Raw genomic sequence first — 25,448 nt, forward strand, 5'->3', positions numbered from 1 at the left:
ATGCATCAATGCTGAATAGAAGTACTAATTCTTTAATTCTTTAAAATCTTTAATTCTTTCTTTTTTTAAATTCTACTACCTAACGTTTCATAGTATATCACAACATAAAAAATAACAGAAATAAAATAATAAGACGGCATGCAAACTGAATAGCCGTCTGATAACATAATCAAGGATACTGGATAGAGTAAGCATGGCCAAAATATATCTAAGGTTGGGGTCAATTCCTTTCCAACTCATAGCCTAGAGGAATTGCATTGATTCAGCAGCAGGGATGGTTTTAATATATTCAGATTCATTCAATGGTCATTTGAAATGACCCATGCATAAAACAATATCAATCAAATCAGATAACGGCATTTCATGTGAAGCTTCAAAAACCTCTTCAAAACTTGCGATAAAAGGAATTTTTCTCTATGCATCCCGCCATACTTTTTATCAACATGTATGACCTTGTCCTGAGGCGCAACGGATTCATTTGCATCACTTTGTTTATTGTGTTTGTATCTGAGCCTGTCGGAACGATTTTCGCGATGGGTCACTTGGCACTGACAGTAATCTGAGAAAGCGCAGTAGCAGGTCAAATGTGTTTAATAGTTCAGAACAGCAGGAAATCCATGAACACAGTGTGAAAATAAGACGTTAATTAGCCAATGTCCATTCTCACAAAGTGGCCTTCCTAAGAGTGCATTTACAAAAGAGCCAAACCAAAACCCAGCACTGTTGCACTGCAACTTTGCTGATTTCATAATTAGTCAATTAAGCTGTAAAAAGAGAGGCAAGATAATAGCGCCTCAACCGCTAATTAATTTCAGATACGAGTGTAAGGGGAAGGAGAGGTCAGCGCGCGGGGCTTTTCCTGTGAAGAAGCAACTTAACCGTGCACTGAATGAGATAAAAAGGACTACTAAATGCTGTGTTTACAGCTTAAATACTGTGACACGAGCCACACATAAACACTGTAATTTGCTTACAGAAGCGAAGACCCCGCAAAATGGTGGGAAAAGTCAGGAAAAGACCATGAATAATGACTAAAGTGATGTTGCAGTCGTTTAAACAAAGTTAAAAGCAACATTGCTTAGTGTTAATGTGGATTCACTTCAATTACCCCGTGCATAAAAAATGATTAGAAATACTCAGTTTGTGGCATAACAAATTAATATATGCATAACAGACACGTTTGTAGGAGTTTTAGCACTAAACTATGGAAATTAACTTAAATGAAAAATGCTAAACATATACAAAATAATGCATGCAACTTGCTGAATTAAACCTGTACTGTAATTGGGTCATCATGCACTTCTCGTGTTTATTGCAGCTTTAAGATGAATCGCTCGTTTCATTAATTAATTCATTTCGCTTAGTATGAAAGCGTCTGCTAAATTAATAAATGCAATGCACTACTGCACAAAATGTTCATATACTTCTAATGCAACTCTTCAGTGATGCATTCTCAAACATACATTTGACATGAGGTGACTGACAAATAACAAGATGTTCCAATTGCTGAAATATAATCATGTCTTTGATTTGATTAAGCCGAAATCCACTGGTGTAGGGTGACTTGTGCGGTCTTTGGAGTTTTTAAGTGGCACATGTACTTGCAGATTGTTGCTGTTTGTCATTGCTTTTGCTTTGTAGAGTTTCTACACCCATTTTTATCATCTCTAAGATGATTCATTACTGCTCTTCAAAGTAAAATATTCTCCATGGCTGCATATTTTAACGTTCTATTTGAATTCTGAAGATCCGTATGTTAATAAAAAAGCTGTCCTTTAATCTGATTTAAATGTAAGAGATCCTTTTATTAAAAAATCTTTCAAATAACTGCACACTCTTTATCAAGCTGGTGATTTTCTAGCTACAAGCTTGAACTCCTATCCCCTTCTTTTTGAATGTTTTTGTTGCATAATTAGTCCTAGAATTAATAAAGAGCATCAAATTGTGTGGATCTATCATTTATTCCATAAATGGAATTCTGTCTTGTGGATTCTAGTATAGTTTGTTGATAATGCTCTTTTATTTAAAAAAAAAAAAAAGCAAGATAAATCCCTGCCCCTTAGATTTAAAAAATTTTAAATGGATGTTTAAGCCACTGAATTCCAAAGTAAATGTAAAACTTGAACAGATTTGATCTTTCCCTGCTGTGACTAACATCAGCTGTGTTCATGGCTAACTCTTCTCTCCGGAAGACGGTGACCTCTGCTGTTTTCTCCACAGGCTGGTGTTGCTTGGCCCTGCTGACCGTGCCTGAAGCTCTGACATGAGGAGGCAGACAGTATCATTTACCATCATATGTGGCTCAAAGGCCAGAATGGCTTTTTGTTCAAAACATCCCACAAAACACCGATCTAGACAAGCTCACAAAAACATCTTTGAGTTCAATCCACCGACTCCATGTTATTCGTTTAGAAATCCCAAAACTGGCTTATTGCGCCGAAGCATGCATTTATCACATTATACACGTCTTTACTGTCACTTTTGATCAATTTAAACACAGCAAAATCCCAGTGTTAAATTAACATGGAATGAGATAATTAAGTGAATAAATGATTGGTAATTAAGCATTATTGAAAACACATAACAAGCAGAATCACTGAAGGAGAAAAAAAACGTAATTTGCAGTCACCATTATGGTGATCAGTGTTCATATTAGTTGGGCTCTTGACCCTTAAATCATTAACTTTATATTTTGTTTGGCTGCTGCATATGAGTGAGTTATAACAACCAGATTAACACCATCAGGTGTCTTCAATAATACTCAATCATCACCCAATTAATCTATTCTCATTAACTCATTAAATCAATTAATTATCTCATTAATTTTAATACTGCTTCAGTGTTAATTTAACACTGGGGATTTTGCTATGAAGTATCCTTATGAGAAAATGTATTCATATCTGTTAAAAAAAGATATCTTATTGACCCCAAACCTTTGAATGGTATTGTACTACTGTATACAATGCAGAAATAGTACAATTTCTGAGTTATTCTGAGCAAGGCTAGTAAGTGCAAGAATGAATTCTCCCTAAATGCTTTAATTCTGGGCGTTGAATGATTCTACTTCTCTGAGCACAGGTCTTTAGAAAATACATTTAGATACCTTTGTAATGAATAACAGTGGCCTACTCTTTCTTGTGGAAATTACCAAGGAGACAGAATGAAATGGTAACCTTACCTATTGTAGAATAAAAAGAAAAAAAGACACCTTTTAGAAAACCTCTTTGCACACACAACAAAAAATGATGTGCTTAAAGCGTAAACACCAACAGGAAGGAGAATTTACAAATGAGATCTCCTAAATAGACAGCAATGACCTTAAATGAAGACGTTTACCATAAGTCTCAATTTCCTCAAAAAAAAACAAAAAAAAAAAACAGCGGCAGTGTGTCTACAGGATATATCAGCAATGTCATAGACATTTCTGGAGGAATTTTAGGAAAAACATCGGACTTACAAATCATACTTGAAGCATTACTGAAATGAAATCTCTCGTGTCTGATGGAGCAACTTCTGAACAGTTAAAAGTCCTCTACACTAGGTCCACATCTGAAATCACATACTATATAGTAGGCGAAAAACGGTAGGTGACACCAGGTCTTTGGATGTTCTACTACTTCCGGTGAGATTCTGATTCATAACTATCCCATAAAGCCACGGGAGAGACTTTGTAAATGGCGGTAATGCGACGCAATTGATGTTGGCGTGTCACATGATAACGCCAACATGGTTATTACATTCATGCTACACACATTCATACGCAAGCTTATTCAAATTATGTACCTACTTAAGAGTATGCGATTTCGGAAGCAACTCCAAAGTCTATAAGCACTTTATTCATAGTAAATATATTTTGTTATCTTTCCTATACTATACCAGCCATTTTCAAACTGTAACTGAATCTTTCCTCTGGCATCAGCAATTGCGATTTTGTAATAAAGCTAAATGTAATAAATACATGCAAACAGCATAAAATACGTCATAAAATGCATTTCCCCAACTTGTCTGTGTGGTTTTATATGACAAACATAATATATTACTGTAACATAACTGCAAGGGTAAAAAAAGTAAGTATCATTATTACCACTGGATTTTAAGACTTTTCTTTAGTCTTTCTTCCGATTTTTTCCTCTTGAAAAACTCTAAATCATTGGTATTACAGAGAACAACATTTCCAAAGTCCAATAAGATGAGCGCACATGCAATAATTAACTCCCTTTCCCAAACAAATCACTACACAATCTACATCTGGGTATCTGTTTGAAATGCAATGGGACCACAGTGCAAAGTGGCATAACAGCCTGCCAGGGAATTATGGATGCAAATGTGTTACACAGCTGCCAGAATCCAAAAGAAAAAGTCCAAAACCAAACTAACAAAAGACATTTAACCAAGAGATTTTGCATTTTACCATTGCTGCTTGTTTGGTGCTGGTCTAGCTTGTGGACCAGCATCACTATTTACAACCACCATGGTGTTTATGGAAACATGTGTTCACCAAGGAAACTATTGGCATGTGGACTGGTTAAGAACTCCCAACTGGCAAACAACATTTGTTTGCGACCAGTTACGGTTGCTTCATATCATGGTAATTAGCAACCATTGGTTCACCAGACACCAAAGAAAAACAAAGGCAAGAAAAAACATCTGAAGGAGCTGTGGATAAGGACACCGAGCTCAGCTTGCCCTCGATGTGCCTGTGCATTAAGAGAGTGGATGGAAGTACAAGAACCCAGTAAAAAGCAGCATGCGCTCGCATCCTTTACCGCAGCAGTGACAGTGCATACGTGATGCCGCTGAACAGATGGAGATGAGAGAGGCCATATTAACAGATTCAATGTTTTGAAAACAGATCGGGGGAAATGTCAGGTCATGATGCATTAACTGAAAAGGCGAGATGTCACATCTCAAATAAACAGAGATTTTCTTTCATTACTCTGATGATATATGATTTCACACTAATATCAGGTAATGGTACTTTAAATATATTCTTAAAATTCAAATATAAATAGAAATGGTCCAAAACTATACATATCTTACATATCTAAACATATATATTTTTTTCTTTTGCAAATATTTCCAATATTTCACTAAGTAACTCGTTATATTTATATGCACTTAACATATGGAAGGGGGAATCTCCTCAACCCCCTGGATGATGCGACGGCAGCCATATAATGCAATTTGACATAATATATTGTAAAAAAAATGGAGTTATGTCAAGCTTGTAACTATAGCATTGTGCTGAGGTTTGCAGTCAAACACGACTCACATTTTATAAAAACCGAGCTGAACTTTGTCATTTTGCATTTCATTTTATGCTCACCGCATTCAGTTGAGAGCATCAATTACTTGAGCTCCCAGGACATTCCCAAAGTAGTGACCTTGCCCTCCAATCCTTCCATGAATTTCCTCACTTAAACCAGGATGTCTTTTCTATCCTAACTCCATCCTCAGAGTAACGTGATTAGTGGAACCGTGAGGAAAGCTGGCCTACAGACATGATTAATATGGATCTCTACAGTGACTCTTATTGCTGACTCAGTCACCATAATCAGCAAAAAATAACAAGACAATATAGGAAAGAAGGGAATCCATGCTCCATTCAAGGTATTTTACGTGTTTATAGCCATCTATAAAGAACTGAGCCCGGTTCCCCGATATTCCCCGATCGCTCACTCTTAGTGCGCTAAGAAGAATCTTATCAAAGTTGTTATTGTTCCCAAGTGTGTTCCCCAAGTGTCCCTTAGGAACATCTTAAGACGCTGCCTCTTACATTCGACGTTACAAAGGCGCTGTCCCAAGTGAAGCTGCTGAATTAGTTGAGATCGATTTCTCAGGAATCGATATTCCACTTCACGCAAAGGTGCATTACGGCGTTAAGAAAGAACACATTCAATGCAAATGAATCATTCCTGAAATTAATCCAGTAACATTTATAGCATAGACAGCCGGAGCCGTCTTTGATTCAATACAAGGAAATCATGCTAACCTATTTACAGATCTTAGCAATTTAGAGCCAAATTGTGATGGTGGACCACTGATAGCTGGGACGCATTGGTTTACTTCTTTAACAAACTTGAATTGTACCTTTTTTGATGGATGAGATGGAATTCCAGCAGGTAGTAGGTTGATAAGCCAAGCAAGGCAGGCAGCGGGCAGTTTGGTTGGTTGGTAGTATTAGACAGGATGGCTTCCAATAATCCAACAAACAATTGGTAGTTGTTTGAAGAAAGGGTGTTAAAAGGCACAACTTAAATGTCAAACTAATGTCCACGTAGGGTTCAATTGATTCAATAGCGTTTCGATAGCAAAGTAAAGAACTGTATGCTTGTACGTTCCTAAAGCTTCCTTTTTTTCTTTTCTTATGTTTGAAAAAGTGAGAGGCGGCCATCTTTTTATTTAAACATTCTCACCAACTGTCAAAATAAAAGTCCTTACAAAATAAAGGATCCTAAATCTAACAAAACATTCCAGTGCTCCAATAGCACAACAATTTAGATTAAACTAAACTCAAATAGGTCCTACACAAATTGTTTGCCAGATTTTCATTATCAAATTGATTGCCTATTTAAACACTTTAGTGACATTGCGAAATAGCTTAGGTTAGTTAGCACCATATTAGTTCTGATAACAAATAAAGTCAACTTCATTAATAGGCCTGTGCAAACATATTTCATTATTAGTCTCAAAATGTCCATAAAATCATTGTTAAGCCACAACATTGTCAACATACCATAGTTTGACTTTCTAAAGACTTCTGCACAGTGGCGGCGACTAGCGTCTTGAGCTCAAACTATGCCAAGAGAGAGCTTACGAAAGGTCCAGACCAACCTTACGAAAGTGTGACTTACAGAAGATATACTTAGCGTACGAATGTGTCGGGAATCATGCCATAAGGTTAAGAGAGAGGTTGAGGAATAGGTTAACAATTAAATTCCATGGTACATTCAAGGTAAGTTAATGGCAAAGGTGCAATTAATACCAATGGATAAATGTCAGACTATAATGAACATTGATATCAATAGGTATTTATTGCACCATTTGCCATTAACTTACCTTGAATTTTTGTTTCAGGTGGGCTCAGATGGGCATGTAATTGCCTTTTTGAAAAGTAGGGCTGGGCGATGTCATACAGTATGTATAAACTGGAGTTTAAGGCACAGTTGAAAGTGTGACTGCATAAAGAACACGTTGATTGGTTAATCTGCCAGAAGAATGTATTGCATGAGCCAATATAAATTTGGACATGCATCATAGTTGAAGAGCATTTCGATGTCTATGTTTCTTCATGCAATACCAAATGCAAATTGCTGCAATTAACTATTGTCTTTTTAAGGGCTCTCCAATTAATGAGTTAACATTTACCTTTCCATTCAAAACCGAATGAGTAATTTGTTTTTAAATAACCATAATTGTTTACACATTAGCAAGCCTAAGACAAATCGCAGCAGAATATCAGAATCATTGATTAAAGGTAAAGAGACAATCTGTCTATAGGAAAATGCAAGAGACTGGATTTCATAGTCTGCTTCAGTTTCAGACTTTTATCTGCAACCCCATATGGTGGATGAGATCATCCTTTTAAAAGAAAGTATTTTGTGTTGTTCACTGTGAAAGTAGACATTTTGTATAGCTATATCACGAAAATCCTCACAGACGTTGGTTCTCATGCAGACATACAAATTCTGGCTAAGATTTGAAAATGGCCTGCGTGCTTCCAATACAAACATAAAAACACATTTGCTGGTCTGTCATCTCAAATCTGAGTAAGATTTTTCTTCTTCGTCGTCTTCTTCTGTCATTGGCAGCCTCAAGACTACTATCCTCTCATCTTTTCTCTTCTTGAGCCAGTGGTCCAGTCGGCAGATCCACGAGACTCCTAAAAGTCTAAATTATTCAACCACACCTCATCAATCACTTCCACAGCTGAAGTCTTTAGGTATGAAGAAAAATATGCAATTGAATAATTTATCTGAAACTGAACACAAGCTATTTTGAGATTGGGTTTTATTGGGACATAGCCAGTGAACATTGGGTTAAACTAAGTAAGTTTGCATGTTTGTGTTTTGATAAAATGGAAAATGTGCGTGTTGCCTTTGCCTTTAGTTGTGTAACACAAGTTAAAGCAACATGGACTGAAACTCATCATCGTGCTGGACATTCAGTAATATTTCCCATAAAACAACAGCAAAACAGAATGAAGACTGAAACCTGAAAGTGCATATAACTGAACCATTTTAGCAAAGTAAGAACTGCATGTTCTGACATGAGGCTTTAAATAATGTCTGGACTTTGTGTTAATTTAGGGTTGACAGTTCACATGCAATCAGTGGCACCAAAACAACGAGTTCAGACCCAAGTCTTGAATTCCTGACAGCAAAAGAAGTGGATTTGAGGGTCAAGTATACAGTTTATGTCAAGTTTAGGCTTACAACAAGGGTTAAGTGGTTCTACATCAGTGTTATTCACCCATTATTTCCCATTATTCGTTGTGGGTAGGGTTAGGTTTAAGGATAGGGTTAGAACTTCATTTTTGGATGGGAATTTTGTTCCAGGATCAACTAAGTTGCATAAGGTAGTTTTCACAAACACTTTATTCAAGACAGTCTCAAATTTAGTCAAACATATATCATTAACTGTAAATAAGTTCATATTTTGTGTTTTATAGCTAGCTAACTAACAAACTTTGCCTGATCATAATTACTCCTCAATGGATTGAGTCCAGACCGAACTTCCCCACCAAAAAATGTTGTGGGCGGAGTTCGGGCTGGCATCCAGGCTACATGTTCGCCAAAAATTACTAATTATCTCATTGGGAATGTCTGACATCGATGCATCCACACTATAATAGATGTGCCAGCCGTGAAAGCTTGACAGGCGTAGCAACAGTAACTAGGGAGGGCGGGGCTTAGCGAAGGGTCAATGGGCTCTATGCACGGCGTTATTTCCGGTGAAGGATTAAGGATGCTCGATAACTTCCGCCGATCGTAGAGTCCAATGCAATACCGAGAATTTATATTGAATTTTATACTCCATGGTTATACTAAAGAAACGTTAGTCACAAAAACAGATAAAACAGACACCCCTCGTTGTGTTTATGCTTCTTTTTAAAATTATATTAAATAAACATAACTATATATCAAATTACATCTAAACGTATGTACGTTTCGTTTCAAAGACGGGAGGACAGTAAATATTGAAGACTCTGCCATAATCCCGTTTTCTCTGGTTTTCCTCCGCTTTAATCTACACAACCGGAAATGGACAAGCATCCTTACGTCAAATGCGGAACTTATGCGTGCATATAGCCCATTGTCTGATAGTAAAAATAATTGTTTTTATTGGCCGATACCGATTATTGGTCGATACATTCATGCATCCCTAGTTTTACTGTACTTTTTTTAGACACTTTACAGAATCTAATTACTTTTCCCCCAAAATCTGCATGCCTGCATTCAATTGTGAGTAACTTCAAGCTTGTTGGGCTACATTTTCAAAGTAGCTTCCGAAAACAGTGGAAAAGGTTTAAGAGGTGAATCGATCATCGGAGAAAAACTAGAACAGTTATGAACTCTGAGAATTGCTGAGATTCAGACCTGACACTTAATCTAAAAGAAGATTTGGCATTAGTCGGGCTCAATGTCACCCTCATTTGTCCCACTCAAGGCATCAGAGCATGAAAAGATGCCATTGGCTGTGATGTGGCCGCTGAAGCTTTTCTAGAGAGCTTTGTCACACTGAATAGGGTCACCACGAGGATCACTGTAGGCCACTCGCAAACCATCTATGTAACTTCCACGGATCCTGCAGGGTTATACAACACAGTCAGACCCAAAGAACAAACCCTATCACTCTTTATGACAGGAAGCAAACAAGAGCTTGATAGCCTCTGGTCATAATACGCTTTCATCATATGGAAATAGAAGCTCATAGATAGAAGCACTCTACGGTATGCTTTGATATCAGCTTTGTTGAGTGGTTGATGTCAAGAAAAGAGAACATCAATCACTATCACCCAACTAACAAGACCAGCAACAACATCTTCTCAAACTGAGCAAAAAAAAAAAAAAAATCCCATGCAAGTGTCCTGAAGACAGACACAAAGCTCTTTCTGAAAACTCCTCAGACAGCCGTCAGCTAAGTCTGAGTAATGAAAACAATTAACAGCTTTAATTACCTCTCTAAATCACATTCAAACATGGTGCTTATTGATTTGATAGACTGAGCGTGAGTTACGAGGAGTTCTAGTCAAACGGCCTCTTGTAAAAAAAATGATTGCCTGGGCAACAGAAGCTGGCAGCCGTTCAGAGTGTAAATAAATCTACAGAAGATGTGGCAGTCATCTTCCGGCTCCCAAAGGCCTCATTCCTCCGCCAGTGTTTCATATCTCCGCGATAATGCTGCTGAAGTACCTCATTAATAGTCCAGTGATCTTTATTTACCATTCATGGCGTTGGCGCTCATAAGCATGTTTTTATGATTATTTATGTGGACCTAGAAGAGGCCTTTTTTCCTAGAAATAAAAATGGACGCATGGATGGATGTCAATCGTTCAATCGCATTTTCAGTCTCTTTAAAGGAGAACTCCACCGCAAAATGAACCTTTGGTCTAATTACACATTCTTACCTAGTCAACCGTTATCTGAGATTTGTTTTCATGATTCCCGAATGTAAATAGGTTTATCTCTAAAAACAGTTTACCCTATAATGCTAGTATAACGCTAGTATATAGGGCATAGAGTAATGACAAATAAAAATCGTTTGTTATTACCACTAACAAGGCTCAAAATAGCCCCACACTAACACAGTAGCATAATAAGGGTCCCTACATTCAAACCGAAGCATTGAGAACTTTGTCAGTGTTCATACAGTTTAATAAGAAGATATTTTATACGTCAACTTCGCGAATACAGGAAGAAGCCATCTTTGAAAAAATAGTCTCTACCAGTCGATCTACGAACGCCGATCCAAGTGCCCTGGAGAGATGTGAATAAGGTGATAAAGTGAACGCGAACAGTAGGCTAAGTGTACATACTGGAGAGAAGAAAATGGTTTGTGTTTCTTCCGAAAACAACGGACCATATTAGATTCTGCACAGTTCAGCGCACTTGGATCGGCATTCGTAGATCGACTGGTAGAGACTATTTTTCAAAGATGACTTCGTCCTGTTTTCGCGAATAACTTTGTCATTACTCTATGCCCTATATACTAGCGTTATACTAGCATTATAGGCTAAACTGTTTTTAGAGATAAAACTATTTACATTCGGACATCATGAAAACAAATCTCAGATAACCGTTGACTAGGTAACAATGTGTAATTAGACCAAAGGTTCATTTTACGCCGGAGTTCTCCTTTAATAACATGGCAATCAAAAACATCCACAAACATATTTGGTGACACATTTCTGTCACCAAATATGGTAAGGTGTCATGTTAGTCTTATGCACACCCCTTCAAGTAAAGTGTTACCACATATTTCAATCAAAATAAGTAATAAATTCAGTAGAGCAAATAACGTTTTCTTTTTTTTTTTTTCTTGTTTTCCCAGAAGGTAAGTTTAATAAGTCAGGAAAAGTTCAAAGTTTAAACAAAAATGTAAAAATGGTTAAGAGGGAATATTTTCTTTGTACTAAACATAGATATTCTTTTCTTTTGAATATGACTCCTTGTCAGTTTCAGCGAGAGGGAAAGGAACTTCACAGCTACAGATGAAGTATACCAAAGCACACTCCAGAAAAAAAGCGTGTGTGTGCATTTCAAGATATCTGATTTGAAAACACAGCCACAAGCCGTTAGCTCATCATCATATGAACACAGCTGTGCTTACACAAAGCTGCCCGACATGCTTGTGTTCTTTGCCAGTATCAAAGTTCCAAAGTGGCAGAGACAGCTTCCCGGCAGCCGGCGCTCAGTGGGTGTGTGTGGTGCTTGTGGCCGAAGAGAGTGTCACTGATATACATAACCCAGTAGTGAGAGATTTTCTGCCCTTATCCTTCTGTGCTGTTCCCCCTATTTATAACCCCTCACAAACACTGTGCCCAACCTATACTGGCCCCTCCACATACCCAGAGTGTCTGTCTGTTTTTAACATTGAGAGTTATGACTTTAACTTTAGTAAGGGTTAGAATAGCAACATTTTTTTTTGTCCATCTGGCCTTCCCAAAAAAAAAAGTAGACGCTAATACCTTGTCCTAAATCTCTACATAGATATATAGATAGATTTATGTTTTGTAACTATGGAGCTGTTTACAAAACTGTATTCAATTAAAAATGGAAAACTTATTAGGCCTTCCGGCCAAATGTACAATTTTGGGTAAAATATGGACAAACCCATCCTTGGGTTACATTTTTAAATTACATTTTTAACCCAATGGCTGGGTTTGTCCATATTTTACCCAAAATTGGGTTAAAATAACCCAGCATTTTTTTAGAGTGTATATCTAACTAAACATTGTTATATGAAGAAATGGCTATTTTATTGTCCATATATAACCATTGTCCAAAATAAAATAGCCATTTCTTCATATAACAATGTTTAGTTAGATATATACTCTAAAAAATGCTGTGTTATTTAATCCCAATTTTGGGTAAAATATGGACAAATTTCGGCCAAATTAATGTACACTCTATAAAATGCTGGGTTGTTTTAACCTAATTTTGGGTAAAATATGGACAAACCCAGCCATTGGGTTACATTTTTAAATTACATTTTTAACCCAATGGCTGGGTTTGTCCATATTTTACCCAAAATTGGGTTAAAATAACCCAGCATTTTTTAGAGTGTATATCTAACTAAACATTGTTATATGAAGAAACGGCTATTTTATTGTCCATATATAACCATTGTCCATAATAAAATAGCCATTTCTTCATATAACAATGTTTAGTTGGATATACACTCTAAAAAATACTGGGTTATTTTAACCCAATTTTGGGTATATGGACAAATTTCGGCCAAATTAATGTACACTCTAAAAAATGCTGGGTTGTTTTAACCCAATTTTGGGTAAAATATGGACAAACCAATCATTGGGTTACATTTTTAAATTAAATTTTTAACCCAATGGCATGGGGTTGTCCATATTTTACCCAAAATTAGATTAAAATAACCCAGCATTTTTTTAGAGTGATATCTAACTAAACATTGTTATATGAAGAAAAAGCTATTTTATTGTCCACATAACCATTGTCCATAATAAAATAGCCATTTCTTCATATAACAATGTTTAGTTATATATCTAACTAAACATTGTTATATGAAGAAACGGCTATTTTATTAGTTAATAAGTTATATTAAATTAAAATATATTAATTGATTGATTGATGCAATCATTAAGAAACTAGAAGTATAACCATAATCATTCAATTCCTTTTGATTCCTGTCATTTCTATCCAGCAATAACCCATACTCGCCTAAAAATGTATCCAGGCTTTAAAAGGAATCATTTTCTGTCCATGCAATTCACTAGTGATTCACTGCACATCATCTTGCATCAACTATTTTCGCTTTCTTTTCATTCTCCACCATTTGAGGTTGATAGAGTCCCAGAGCTCCCGCTGCAAGGCTGTCTGCTACGGTTCAAAACATCTTCAGGGTTGAGAGAGGAAGCAAACATCCTACAGGCTGAGACTCTGTTACATGATGAAGCGATTCATTTCAGGGATGCCCAAACAATGAACCCGCATATGTCATTTAAAAGGTTTGAAGATGTCCTGTTAGTAGAATTAAAGAATTTTAAAAGATAAGAGCCACGTAATTCCAAAATAGGATTAATGAAATGGAAAATAGAGAACTAAATGCATTAAACATGCCTACCTTTTTTTTTTTCTTTAGGTATTGAAATGGGACAAGTACAGTACCACTGTTGGCTCATTTGTTGTTCTCATGTTTTTTTTTAAATGATTTTGTAAATCTACTCATCAAACTACCCTGTAAAAAATATTTTCAAGATTTGTTATCACAACATATTTTCTTTTGTCAAATCAACTTAAATAATTTATTTAGTTCAGATAACATATAATTTTGAGTTTCTGATGGTTAAATTAATCTCCTTCATTGTATTAACTTACTTTTTCCAGTTCAATGAACTTAAAATTATAAGTCAACCAGGTTACTTACTTTTAGGTTACTTACTTTTTTAAGTTAAACCATCAATATTTTTTTACAGTCTACCATTAAACAGTAAATTAACTCAATTAAATAACTGCCAACTCTTAAAACTGTATACAGCAAGAAACAAGATTTTAAATGATTTTCTAAATGTAGACTTTAACTCAATCTCCATCTCCAAGTATACAGTAGCATGTTTGTGTATACTGTATGTATATATACACACACATGTATATATCTGACACATATTTGTATTATTTTTACTCTGAGGCAGAAATGGTTTCCATACCATGCAGTTACTGGTTGCAAAAAATAAATAACACAAATTTGCAAATTGTTTATAGTATTCATACTGCATCAAGTAGCATGGTAGGAAGCTATTCCTGTAATCTCGGGCTTGGCTTGTGCTTCTGATCCAGTCCAGCAGGTGCCATGTGGCACTCAAACTAAAAATATCTGACCCTGAACTCCAGACCTCATCGAGCCGCCAACTGTGTTCTTCTTGCCTCCCGCCATCCATCCAGCTTTGTGAAATGACAGATTAATCCTCCACCTGATTGAAGACATTATGGATTTACCACCTCTATCGACTTTCTATGACAAAAGACGTTTGATCAATGAAGTTTCTATAAATTCATTCTTTTTCATTTTTTTTTCGTTACTGGATGGATAGATGGATGGATTTGTGCTCAGCTGTGAAGTGTGGAGTGTTCCTGTCAAAGTACCAGTCCAATATGTCCAGCGATCGGCCATGATATGAGCCTCTGCCTCCAGCCATCACCAAGATTGGAGCTGCCATCACAAGCCATATCTATCTCCAACTTATCATCATACTTGGTGACAGAACACACACACTTGTTCAGAGGTTCTTTCTCACCAAATCAGGCTTCCCTCTGCCTCAGACCAGATTCAAAGGGACCATAACATCAAGACTGATGATCCAGAACAAAATCGAGGTTCATAGACAACCAAATCATGAGTGTGAAATTCACTTCAATTAACAAATATATTTTTGTTAATAGCAATGTATTCACACTGAACACTCACCTAAAAGATTATTAGGAACACCTGTGTCAACAATTTCCCATTAATGCAATTATCTAATCAATCAATCTCGTGAACTCCAAACTGAATGTCAGAATGGGAAAGAAAGGTGATTTAAGCAATTTTGAGCGTGGCATGGTTGTTGGTGCTGGTCTGAGTATTTCACAATCTGATCTCAGTTACTGGGATTTTCATGAAGGCGAAAGGGGGTCAAACAGTATTAGTATGGTGTTCCTAATAATCCTTTAGGTGAGTGTATATATATATATATATATATATATATATATATATATATATATATATATATATATACACTTTAAACAAAAATTCTAAGTGTCCCAACTGTTTCTTGAGCACAAAATCAGCATATTACATCTGAATGATCATATGACACTGAAGTCTAAAGTGATGGCTGCAAAAAAATCTGCTTTGCCATCACAAGAATAAATTACATTTCTAAATATTTAAAAACAAAGCAGTTATTTTAAGTTTGTTCTAATATTTTTTAGCATACAAGACTTCTTTCAAAACCATTAAAAAAAGTACAAATATAAATGCTTCTCTGTCAACCTCTCACTAAGATTATTTTTCAGTCACTCAGGGTATCAAATGCATTTGATTGTGGCTCGAATTATAAGAATGCATCTCAGTAGAAAGGATGTCAAACAAACTTTGATGCCTTTCAATCTTTGGATGCTGCCCGACAAGACACAAGCAAAGAAAGCAAAGACTGAAAAAGTGCAGTGAGAAAGACGGAGGACTGGACAACATGCATTGAAAGTCTCGGGTTGAAACAGGGATTTTGTGGTTGTAAATGGTTCAGTGTACCGGATTGTGTGGCCCTTAATACCATCTGAGATCAACAGATCTGTAGAATCTCTGCTGGGAAAGAGTCGAATCAAAGGACCCTACATGAGGGAATTCTGGGAGAGCGGGATTAAACACACTCCCACCGAACAAATGGACGGGACCACTGCTGTTTGACCAACCAAACGAAAAAGACAACTCGAATGCACACATCAGAAAGAGATGTTTTGTACAGTATGTTGGTTTGTTGCAATGAATTTATTTTTAATTTATTTTATTTTTATTTAATTTATTTTGCATCCTGTTAAAATTGCAATACATATAATTATAGAAATTGGTACCATATTATCAAAATTGTTAAATAAAGGATCAAAATGTGCTTCAAGTACTCAACCTAATATATATATAAAACTATAACAAACAAATAACAGAACATAATAAAAATGACAAAAGGATTTACTAAAAATGAAACTAAAATTAAAAGTAAAGCGAAAAAAATAAATAAAAGCTAATTGGAAATATTTCTAAAGACTGCACTGAAAAAAAAAAGATTGTTTATGAATTACTTCAAAACTATTTTCTCATTCAGAAATTGCATGTAAATTTCAGAAATAACAATGATATTCAATTTTGAAGTAGACTTAAATAGCATTTTCTTTAAGGCATACTCCATTAGTCTTTGTTTTATTTACACTCTGAAGTTTTACCTTTCACTAAACATATTTAAATATATTTAGTGAAAGGTAAAACTTCCGAAATCTCCGTGTAAACAATGCGTGATGTACACACGCAAGCGATCACTTCCGGAGTAATGTCTGGAGACGGTTCAGTTCAGTTCAGTTGGACATCTGATTCAGATCAGTTCGACGGCTGTTAAGAAGAGGTAAAAACTATAAAAAATACTATTCGTTTTCTAACAAAAACCGCTCGTTTCGTGTCTTAGGGCATCAGTGTGTACTTACATTCACTTACAACACTTCATTTGACTGGCAGACTCTGAGACTACTGTTGCTGCCTTTCCGAAACCATGGCAACTAATGGAGATTCAGCGTCTTTTTCGGCTCCTTTCTACACACCAGGCGCCACGGTCAGGATGTACCAACAATTACAGCCCTGACACCTCTTCCCAGACTGAAAAGTGAGCATGACTGTAAGGCCATTTATTGCAGCTTTGTAGTGTGAGGCAGATGGTGGGCTCAGTGTTCGACATACAAGACAAAAAAAAAAAAAAGTCACAGCTGTGGTGAAGTGGACGTCTAATGGCCGCTGGACACAGCTTACTGTTACCTCTTTTCCAACAAAATTGCGCCCCGATTTATATTACTACTCCACATGCCCACAAACCGACATAGCACATCATGGACTTACACATCTCACTAGTTTGGAGTACATATTTCACAAACAATGCAATACAATGAACATCCAATTATTTTTTATGCAATCAGGCTGTGAAACGATTAATCGTGGTTAATTGCGATTAATCGCTTCCAAAATAAAAGTTTGTGTTTACATTACATGTGTGTAAACTGTGTATAATTATTTTGTATATATAAATATAATATATATTATATATAAACACACACACACACACACACATACATATTTAAGAAATATTTGCTTATATATATATATATATATATATATATATATAATTTGTACTATAGATAAATATTTTATATATAAATAACACATCTTTCTTAAATATATACATGTATGTGTGTGTATTTATATATACAAATTAATTATACACAGTTCACACACATATATTATGTAAACACAAACTTTTATTTTGGATGTGATTAATCGCGATTAATCATTTCACAGCCTTACTCAGAATAAATACAGAGCAAGTAAAAGTCATAAAAGTCGCATGATGCTTCTTAATAAAATAAATGCAGATGGTCGAGGACAGTGTTATTTTAGGATTACTGATATTTGTTAATCTCCTGAATTAGCTATTATTTTAATAGCTAATATTTGTTAAAATATTAAAATATTTTAATAATTTTAGTGCTTCAACTTAAACGTTTATTTCAGTGGCAATTTCTTTTTCATTTAATATTTATATTTTATTTGATTTTAGCTTTATTTCAGTTATTGTTACCAAAAACAAGTTAATCATTTTTGTTTTGGTTAATAAAATCAAACAAATATGTCTGATGCTTACTACACACAATAGCACAGATCATCTCCACTCCGACACATACTGTACATTCAATTGTTTCTTTCTTAAAGCCAATGGATTCAATTGTGTTAAAGGGATACTCCACTTTTTTTGGAAATAGGCTCCTTTTACCACTCCCCCGAGTTAAACAGTCGGATTTTGCCGTTTTCGAATGTATTTAGCCGATTTTTTTAATATATATATATTTAGAAGAATGTCAGTAACCAGACAGTTTCTGGTCTCATTGACTTTCATAGTATATTTTTTTTCCTACTATGGAAGTCAATGAGACCAGAAACTGTCTGGTTACTGATATTCTTCTAAATATCAGAAAATCAGCTGAATGGATTTGAAAACGGTAAAACTCAACTTTTTAACTCTGGGGGAGTGGTAAAATGAGCCTATTTCCAAAAAAAGTGGAGTATCCCTTTAAGTCTCACGCTAAACCAGAAACCAGCTCATCTAGTAAGAGATGAATCAATAATTAAATTTTTATTTTTAAAGTTTAAAGGTTTATTTTTAAATAGGACTGTCATTGCTGAGCTTTATGACATAAACCGCCACAATTAGCTGGGAGTTTTAGCTCAGTCCGTCCATTCGATTGTGTCCGAGTACGTAATGAACGTCCCAGGAAGCCTTGTAAATGGGTGGGAGGTGAGAAGAGAGCGTGTGGATAAAGACGTTGCCTGGCTGACAGTCAGCACTAAAGTAGCTACTGTTTCTAGATGAGCTGCTTCAGGCACCGGCAGTCTTTTGTGTCATAGCATATACACCGATCACTGTGTATACGCTCAAGGGGAACGAAAACTCCCATAGTCCTGGGAAATAACATTGCTATCATAGGGGTTCAATCCCTTAATCTGGACATCAATACAACCAGAGGTGCTAGTGGCTTCTAGCAGTCCGTGAAACTGAAAGAAAGCTTCTGTTTTAATCACTTTTCACAGTGTCAAAATACAAAAACTGAACGGCGCACTCCATGGTGATGCACTTGATAAAACATTGCACATACAAGTAGGCGCTATTCATTCTTATTGCATTACGCCTAGAGATTGTAAGGATAAAGACACCCTTTATTCATAGCCATGAGTATCATCAGTGTTTTAGCTAGGAGGTCACCAGCAATTGCCATGATTTATGTTCAGCTATCTGGAGGCTTCCATCACCTTTGAGCAATGTCGTTTTAATCATGAGAAAAGTTTGCTATACGTTTACTGTCCATGATCATGATGCCAGAGTGGATTACTCTTAACCTTTACATAATGACTGTAATAGTGTTGCTGAACTGTTAAGTGGTGGGGAATTAATGCCCATAGCATTAAATGGCCCTGTTTCAACATACGAGATAAACACATGGCACAGCTAATCTGTTTAGTCTATAGTTGTGACATGTGTTTTGGCGATTCATAATAAGGGAACCTCTCTTTAACTGGGCAAACTGGGTTGTTATGACATTGCAATGTTAAAATAACTACAGCAAAACTCCTAAAACATCTTGTACACGGGTAGCTGGTTATTTAAAAACACCACTACATGAAGTAGATGTGTTTCTAAAAATAAATGTACAAATATAAAGCAATGCATTTGAAATATTTCATTTTACTGAACCAAGTAAAACATCTTTGTTGATCCTGGAACAACATTCCATTCAACCAATCAGAATTGAGGGTCAAGTTTACCGTTAATGTGAAGTTTAGGCTTACAATAGGTTGGATAAGTGTTATTTACTTATCACTTACCTCTGCTGTTATGTTAGGGGTAGGGATATGGTATTTTCAGGACAGGAATGTTGTTGGATCAACAAAATGTTGACCCAGGAACGCGGCAAAATAAGGATGATTACACCTGTCCTTGTAGTTTCTCTGCAGAATATTCTGGAGATATACATCAGCCATGATATCAGCATAGCTGACTATCCAATGGCGTGTTTGTGTTGTGTTCGTTGTCTCAGAGCAACAGGTTGCCTTTGTGGGTTATGGGGTTCAGGTAAAATCCTTCCTGCATTAGCGAGGACTACTGCGTCCATGAACTAAAACTCTGATCCACAGCGACACGATTTGATTTGAGAACACAAAAGCCTCCTGGATTTTCAGCCAAGCTCTGACTTCACCTCTATTGTGCCAGTTTGTGGTACATTAAAACATAGCTAGTGCTGGATAATTTTAGCAACGTCCTTTTAACTGTTCAAGCTACTTGACAGGTGAACATTTTATCCAAAACCCCGTTTACACCTGGTATTAAGATGACATAACAGTAGATCGGATCACAAGTAAACGAGGGAAACACAGCCGTTTCACAATCTGTCTCGTTCTCCCCACTTTCAACCACTTTGGTCCTGATTTCTTTGTGTAGAGGGTCTATGGGTGGGCAAATTAATTTTTTTTTTAGATCTTCTATTTAATGGACGAAATAAGCCTGCACAATTTACATATGCACTCACACAGAGACGAAAAACATACGGGGAGCAGTCTGCTCTGATAGCCGCTAAACCACACTGAACGATTGTGTTCGGTATGTCTTTCGTCTTCAAACCAATTGGGTCTTCAGCCGACAAAGTTTAAGTACTTCCAGCCCGTTCTCATCTTAAGGCGTCATATACTAATGCTTTTGACATTTTGTCTACATCTATCGCACATGGCACCCCTTTAGCGTCAATATGAGACGCAGATAAATATGGGCCAGAAGGCGCCTCCTAGTGGTCTAACCCTAACCCTACCCCAGAACTAAACCTACCCATAACCGAATAAGCTGCGTGTTATATTGACGCTAAAGGGTGCTATGTGCTTTGGTTTTAGACGAAATTTCAAAAGCGTCACTATATGACGCCTTAGGATGAGAATGCGTTGGCGATTCCCATAATGTTTACGCGTTTAGGCTTTTGTGGCAGTTCGAACACATTCAACCACATTAACGTCAATACTACGAAAGCAATCCAGTCGAAAACATTTCCAATTCCAACTACATCTGGACAATCTCAAAATGCTTTAGACCCTGTTTACACCTGTTTTTAGCTTTCTTAATCACATCTTAATACCACGTGTAAACAGATCTACAAATCTGTTGCTGGGTGGAACTACAAATGCTATCACCGACACTATTTTTACACTACTGTGGGGTCAGTACGTTTTTTTTTCCTAAATAAATAATTTAAAGAAAATACTTAAATTAAATTGAAAAGTGACAGTAAAAACTTTTACATTGTTACAATCTCAATTTTAATGCTGTTTTAAAACAATTTCAAATTAATTAAATTAACTTTTTTATCAAAGAATACTTAAAAATAAAACAATAATTTTAATAATCATAATAATTATTCTAGTCAACATATTAGAATGATTTCTGTTGGATCATGTGACACTGAAGACTGGAGAAATTCTGCTAAAAATTCAGCTTTGTAATCACAGAAAAAAAATATGTTTTTAAATATATTAAAATAGTAAACAGTTATTTTAAACTGCAATAACATTTCACAATATCATCACTGATTATGCTTTATTTTTGATCATATAAATGCAGCCTTGCAGAGTTTTAAAAACATTTAAAAAAAAATCTCAGACAGTAGTGAATTAGTCAAATGTATCTCTCAAACAATCCACATTATTTATTGCCATTGTTAGAAAAGAAGCTTCACCTTTAACTCTAACAGCATGCATTTTTCACTAAAATTAAACCAAATGAGCAATGGATACTCCCTTGGGGAACGAGTGTTAAATTTTATGATTTCTTCACATAGCACCCTCACATGAGAGTGTGATGAATGAAGTGCATAACACTGATGCTATATTTACATCATATGCTTATAACCCACATGCCTATAAAACTGTCAATCATGCCTATTCAGACGTAGACCCTCCCCCTTTCAGGGCGGGAATTTTCCAGGCCAGATGTTAAGATGTTAACCTCTGTCCTTGCTGGTGACCTTGGAGGGGGTGTTGCATTGTGATGTAAAGGGCAGGTGGTGTAATAAGATCTGCCCATGTCCCAGATCCATCATTCCTGCAATTCTGCCATACACAAGTCACAAAACTTAATCACATCTCACATCGAGAGCCCCCCCTTTGCCAAGCCTGACCACCAGAGCATAAATCCCAGACTCACGGGTCAATAATCCTGTCCCGGGATCTTCCATGTAGGCCTAGCTAGTGTTTGGAGGAAAGCAAACCCAAACATGAAGAAGCAATCCACCAGCTGTCTTCCTAAGTTACAGTCAATTTGTAGTTTGATTTAATGTGCACAAAATAGTAGTGTGTAAAAAATAAATGTGTTTGTGTTTGACAATTTGCGCAGAATGGAAGAATAAAAGTTTCAAAATCGCATCTGAGGGATGATGCATAAAACACACCAAGGTTTTAATTCAATGCATTGTGTATCTCATTCTATTTCTTTGTGAATTTGTTTTAATATTTGTGAATCTCTATTTATTTGTGGCTTAAAAAAATTATCTAGAAATATGCATCAATTATAACCCCATATCTGGCATCGTCTACATGTCAGTTTATCTTCAAAAATGAAAATATATCAATAATAAACAAAAAGTAGAAAACCTAATCTGCTTCTCTAGGCTTTTGGCTTCCCCGCTTGAATCTCCAGCTTTCTGAAGAGCAATCAGCCGAGAATTTGCTCCAAGTGAATCACTATTGAGTGACTATTACAAGTGTTGACTCTCCCCGTTACAGTCACTTGAAAGATGTTATTTAAAGTGCATGCCTAGATTCCAAGCATGCTTAGATAGAGCAGTGAATAACTGGATCACATGGCTCACGGCTTAGGATGCACAGTTCATATACTGTACAAGTTCACACGACTCTTTTTTTTTTGTGCACATTAAGGCAGAGTGAAGTTGTTCAAGTATCTTTTCTCCCGATTCTATCAAACTATGGACTTAGACTAAAATTGGTGTAAGATATACAAGATACATTTTCAAACACATGGCAGGCCGTTGCATTTACATGACGCCCAATTGGCAGTAAGGAACCTAAAGTGTGCCAAGAAAACATCCCCCACACCATTACACCACCACCACCAGCCTGCACAGTGGTAACAAGGCATGATGGATCCATGTTCTCATTCTGTTTACGCCAAATTCTGACTCTACCATCTGAATTTCTCAACTCATCAAAAATCGAGAAATCGAGACTCATCAGACCAGGCAACATTTTTGCAGTCTTCAACTGTCTAATTTTAATGAGCTCTTGCAAATTGTATCTGCAATATTGAATGTTTTTCCCTTTTCACACCATCCTCTGTAAACCCTAGAAATGGTTGTGCGTGAAAATCCCAGTAACTGAGATCAGATTGTGAAATACTCAGAATATAAAAAATAAAATACTTTCCACTCACATCGGCGCTTTATAGGAATTACGCTTTCACACTAATTTGCTCTGTTTAGAAAATCTGGCCCTAGATGGTGAAAAGAGGATTCTTGAAATGATCTGAAAGGAAGCTATAGCCCCTTGGACAGGGTCAGCAAGTCATCAATAAACCTCAACATTAATAGTGTATCTGTAAAGCTGACATAAGGCAGAATGTTTTCTGTTTAAGATATTTTATAGGGACCAGGTGGATGTGCTAATAAAGACTCCAATGGCTTGGATCACACTGAGTAAGGTCTGTTCACTGCAGATAAGTGTTATGAGACCATAAACCAATAATATTAGATCCCATAAAGGAGTTATTCTTTCTCTCTCTCTGTCTATTTGCCTGTATGTGTGAGCTAACTTCAAATTTCAACACTCTCATGTATCACAGAAAAGGTTGTTTTATAAATGATCAAAAAAGATTTACAAGAGACCCAAAGTGCTGGCTTTCAGACCACATGTAGTTCTTTACATGTATGTGTAAAGATTTGGTGTGAGATGAATGTACCAATAGCTCCTTCATTCTTACACTTTTAATAATAGTATAATTTCTACACTGATTCGAATTCTAGACTTTAATCTAATAGACGTTCTGTAAATTGTGCATTAGGACAATATATGCTGATTTTACTTTAAAACGCAATCAGACTTAATTATTCTGTCATGCAGTTCCAGATCAGCAAAATAATATAATATAATAATATCATTTTTATACATCATGCTTGAAGCATGCTTGCCGTTTCGGTCTGGACGGGAGGTGCAAACGTAGAAAAAGATCTCCATTTTTAAACGAAAACGCAGTTGTGTGGAGGAGGCCTGAAAGGTCTACACTTTTAAAAACAGGCGTTCTACTTAAAAAAAAAAATAGTGTAGCATTAATATTAATTGAATCGTATTTTTACTCATCAATGTTCCTCTCCCTAAATTAAAGGAAGAGGGAGTTTGGAAAGAGTGAGGAACTGTGGGAGACACACAGAATGTCACTAAAATGTAGTCGAGGAAAGCAGATGTGGAGGCATAGTGACACTGTGGATTGCCGAGTAACAGAAATGAATGTCTTGTTTACTACAAACTCAGCGTGAATGGAACCGTTTATCAGCAGCTGAATGAAACGGGAAAGAGATGAAAAGCAGAAATGACAAAAAATGAGAAAACAATAGGGAACGAATAAGACGGGGGCCGATACAACCAGTGTCGAGCAGAGATAAAAGTGGTAGCGGCAGTTTGAGACAAATCGAACGTGTAACAAAAACTCACTGAACAAGACGTAAACGTCTGAGAAATCTAAAGGCCTTGTTTTTGAAAGACACCTGCAAAGATGCATTTGTTCAAGGTGTGTTTCATAACACTGGAGTAAGCTGCCTTTGTTGTCAGAGATCAGAAATTAGACTGTGCTTGGATGCCCTGTTGTTTGTGAGGACGCGATGATGAAGGCTCGGGTCACGGTGGGGGCGTGTGGATAACAGCACTGCTTTTATCTTTGACCCACCGATGCGCTTGTTTGCACAAAAACAGCCTTCGCTTGGCCATTAGATACTGCTTAGACAGATAAATGTGTCAGAGAAAGCGTGTTGGTGTGTTTCAATGAAGCCACTGAGCTTCCATTATTACACCCATAAATCCTGATTCCGATCTGCACGACAAGCACACACGCACGGAAACGCTCAGCACGGGACGCAGACACACACACACACCAACCCACGTATCAGCATTCCATCTATAGAGCACAGCTGTACGATACTTTCCAAATATGATGTGATACCTTACAGTGCATTATGACGATTGCTCCGACTGCTTGTGAGTAATGTTTTTTAATATATAGCATTTGTACCCGTTGCAATTGTGCCCATTCATCTTCCTAAACTTAGTTGGAGATAGGAGATGTTTGAGTTCATGACAAAGGTAATGCTTCAACAGATTTTGTATTTTTTTAAGACACAAAAGTCATTGCTCGTGGATGA

At 36.4% G+C, this 25,448-nt stretch overlaps 1 protein-coding gene across 2 annotated transcripts in view; it reads right to left on the minus strand.

Annotated features, from left to right (window-relative positions):
• LOC120460532 (receptor tyrosine-protein kinase erbB-4) overlaps nt 1-25,448 on the minus strand; it is a 147,548-nt gene that overhangs the window by 103,510 nt on the left and 18,590 nt on the right. The window contains exon 1 of one of the 2 annotated variants that reach the window (XM_089132535.1): nt 6,091-6,420. The exons of the other annotated variant lie outside the window; for it this stretch is intronic. Coding sequence (XP_088988661.1) covers nt 6,091-6,394 — 304 coding nt within the window. The 5' untranslated portion in view covers nt 6,395-6,420. Of the gene's footprint in view, nt 1-6,090; nt 6,421-25,448 lie in introns of those variants that run through there. 2 annotated transcript variants of the gene reach the window in all.

This window comes from Pimephales promelas, chromosome 6 (genome assembly GCF_988280905.1).
Source record: "Pimephales promelas chromosome 6, fPimPro1.hap1.1, whole genome shotgun sequence".
Lineage (NCBI taxonomy): Eukaryota > Metazoa > Chordata > Actinopteri > Cypriniformes > Leuciscidae > Pimephales > Pimephales promelas.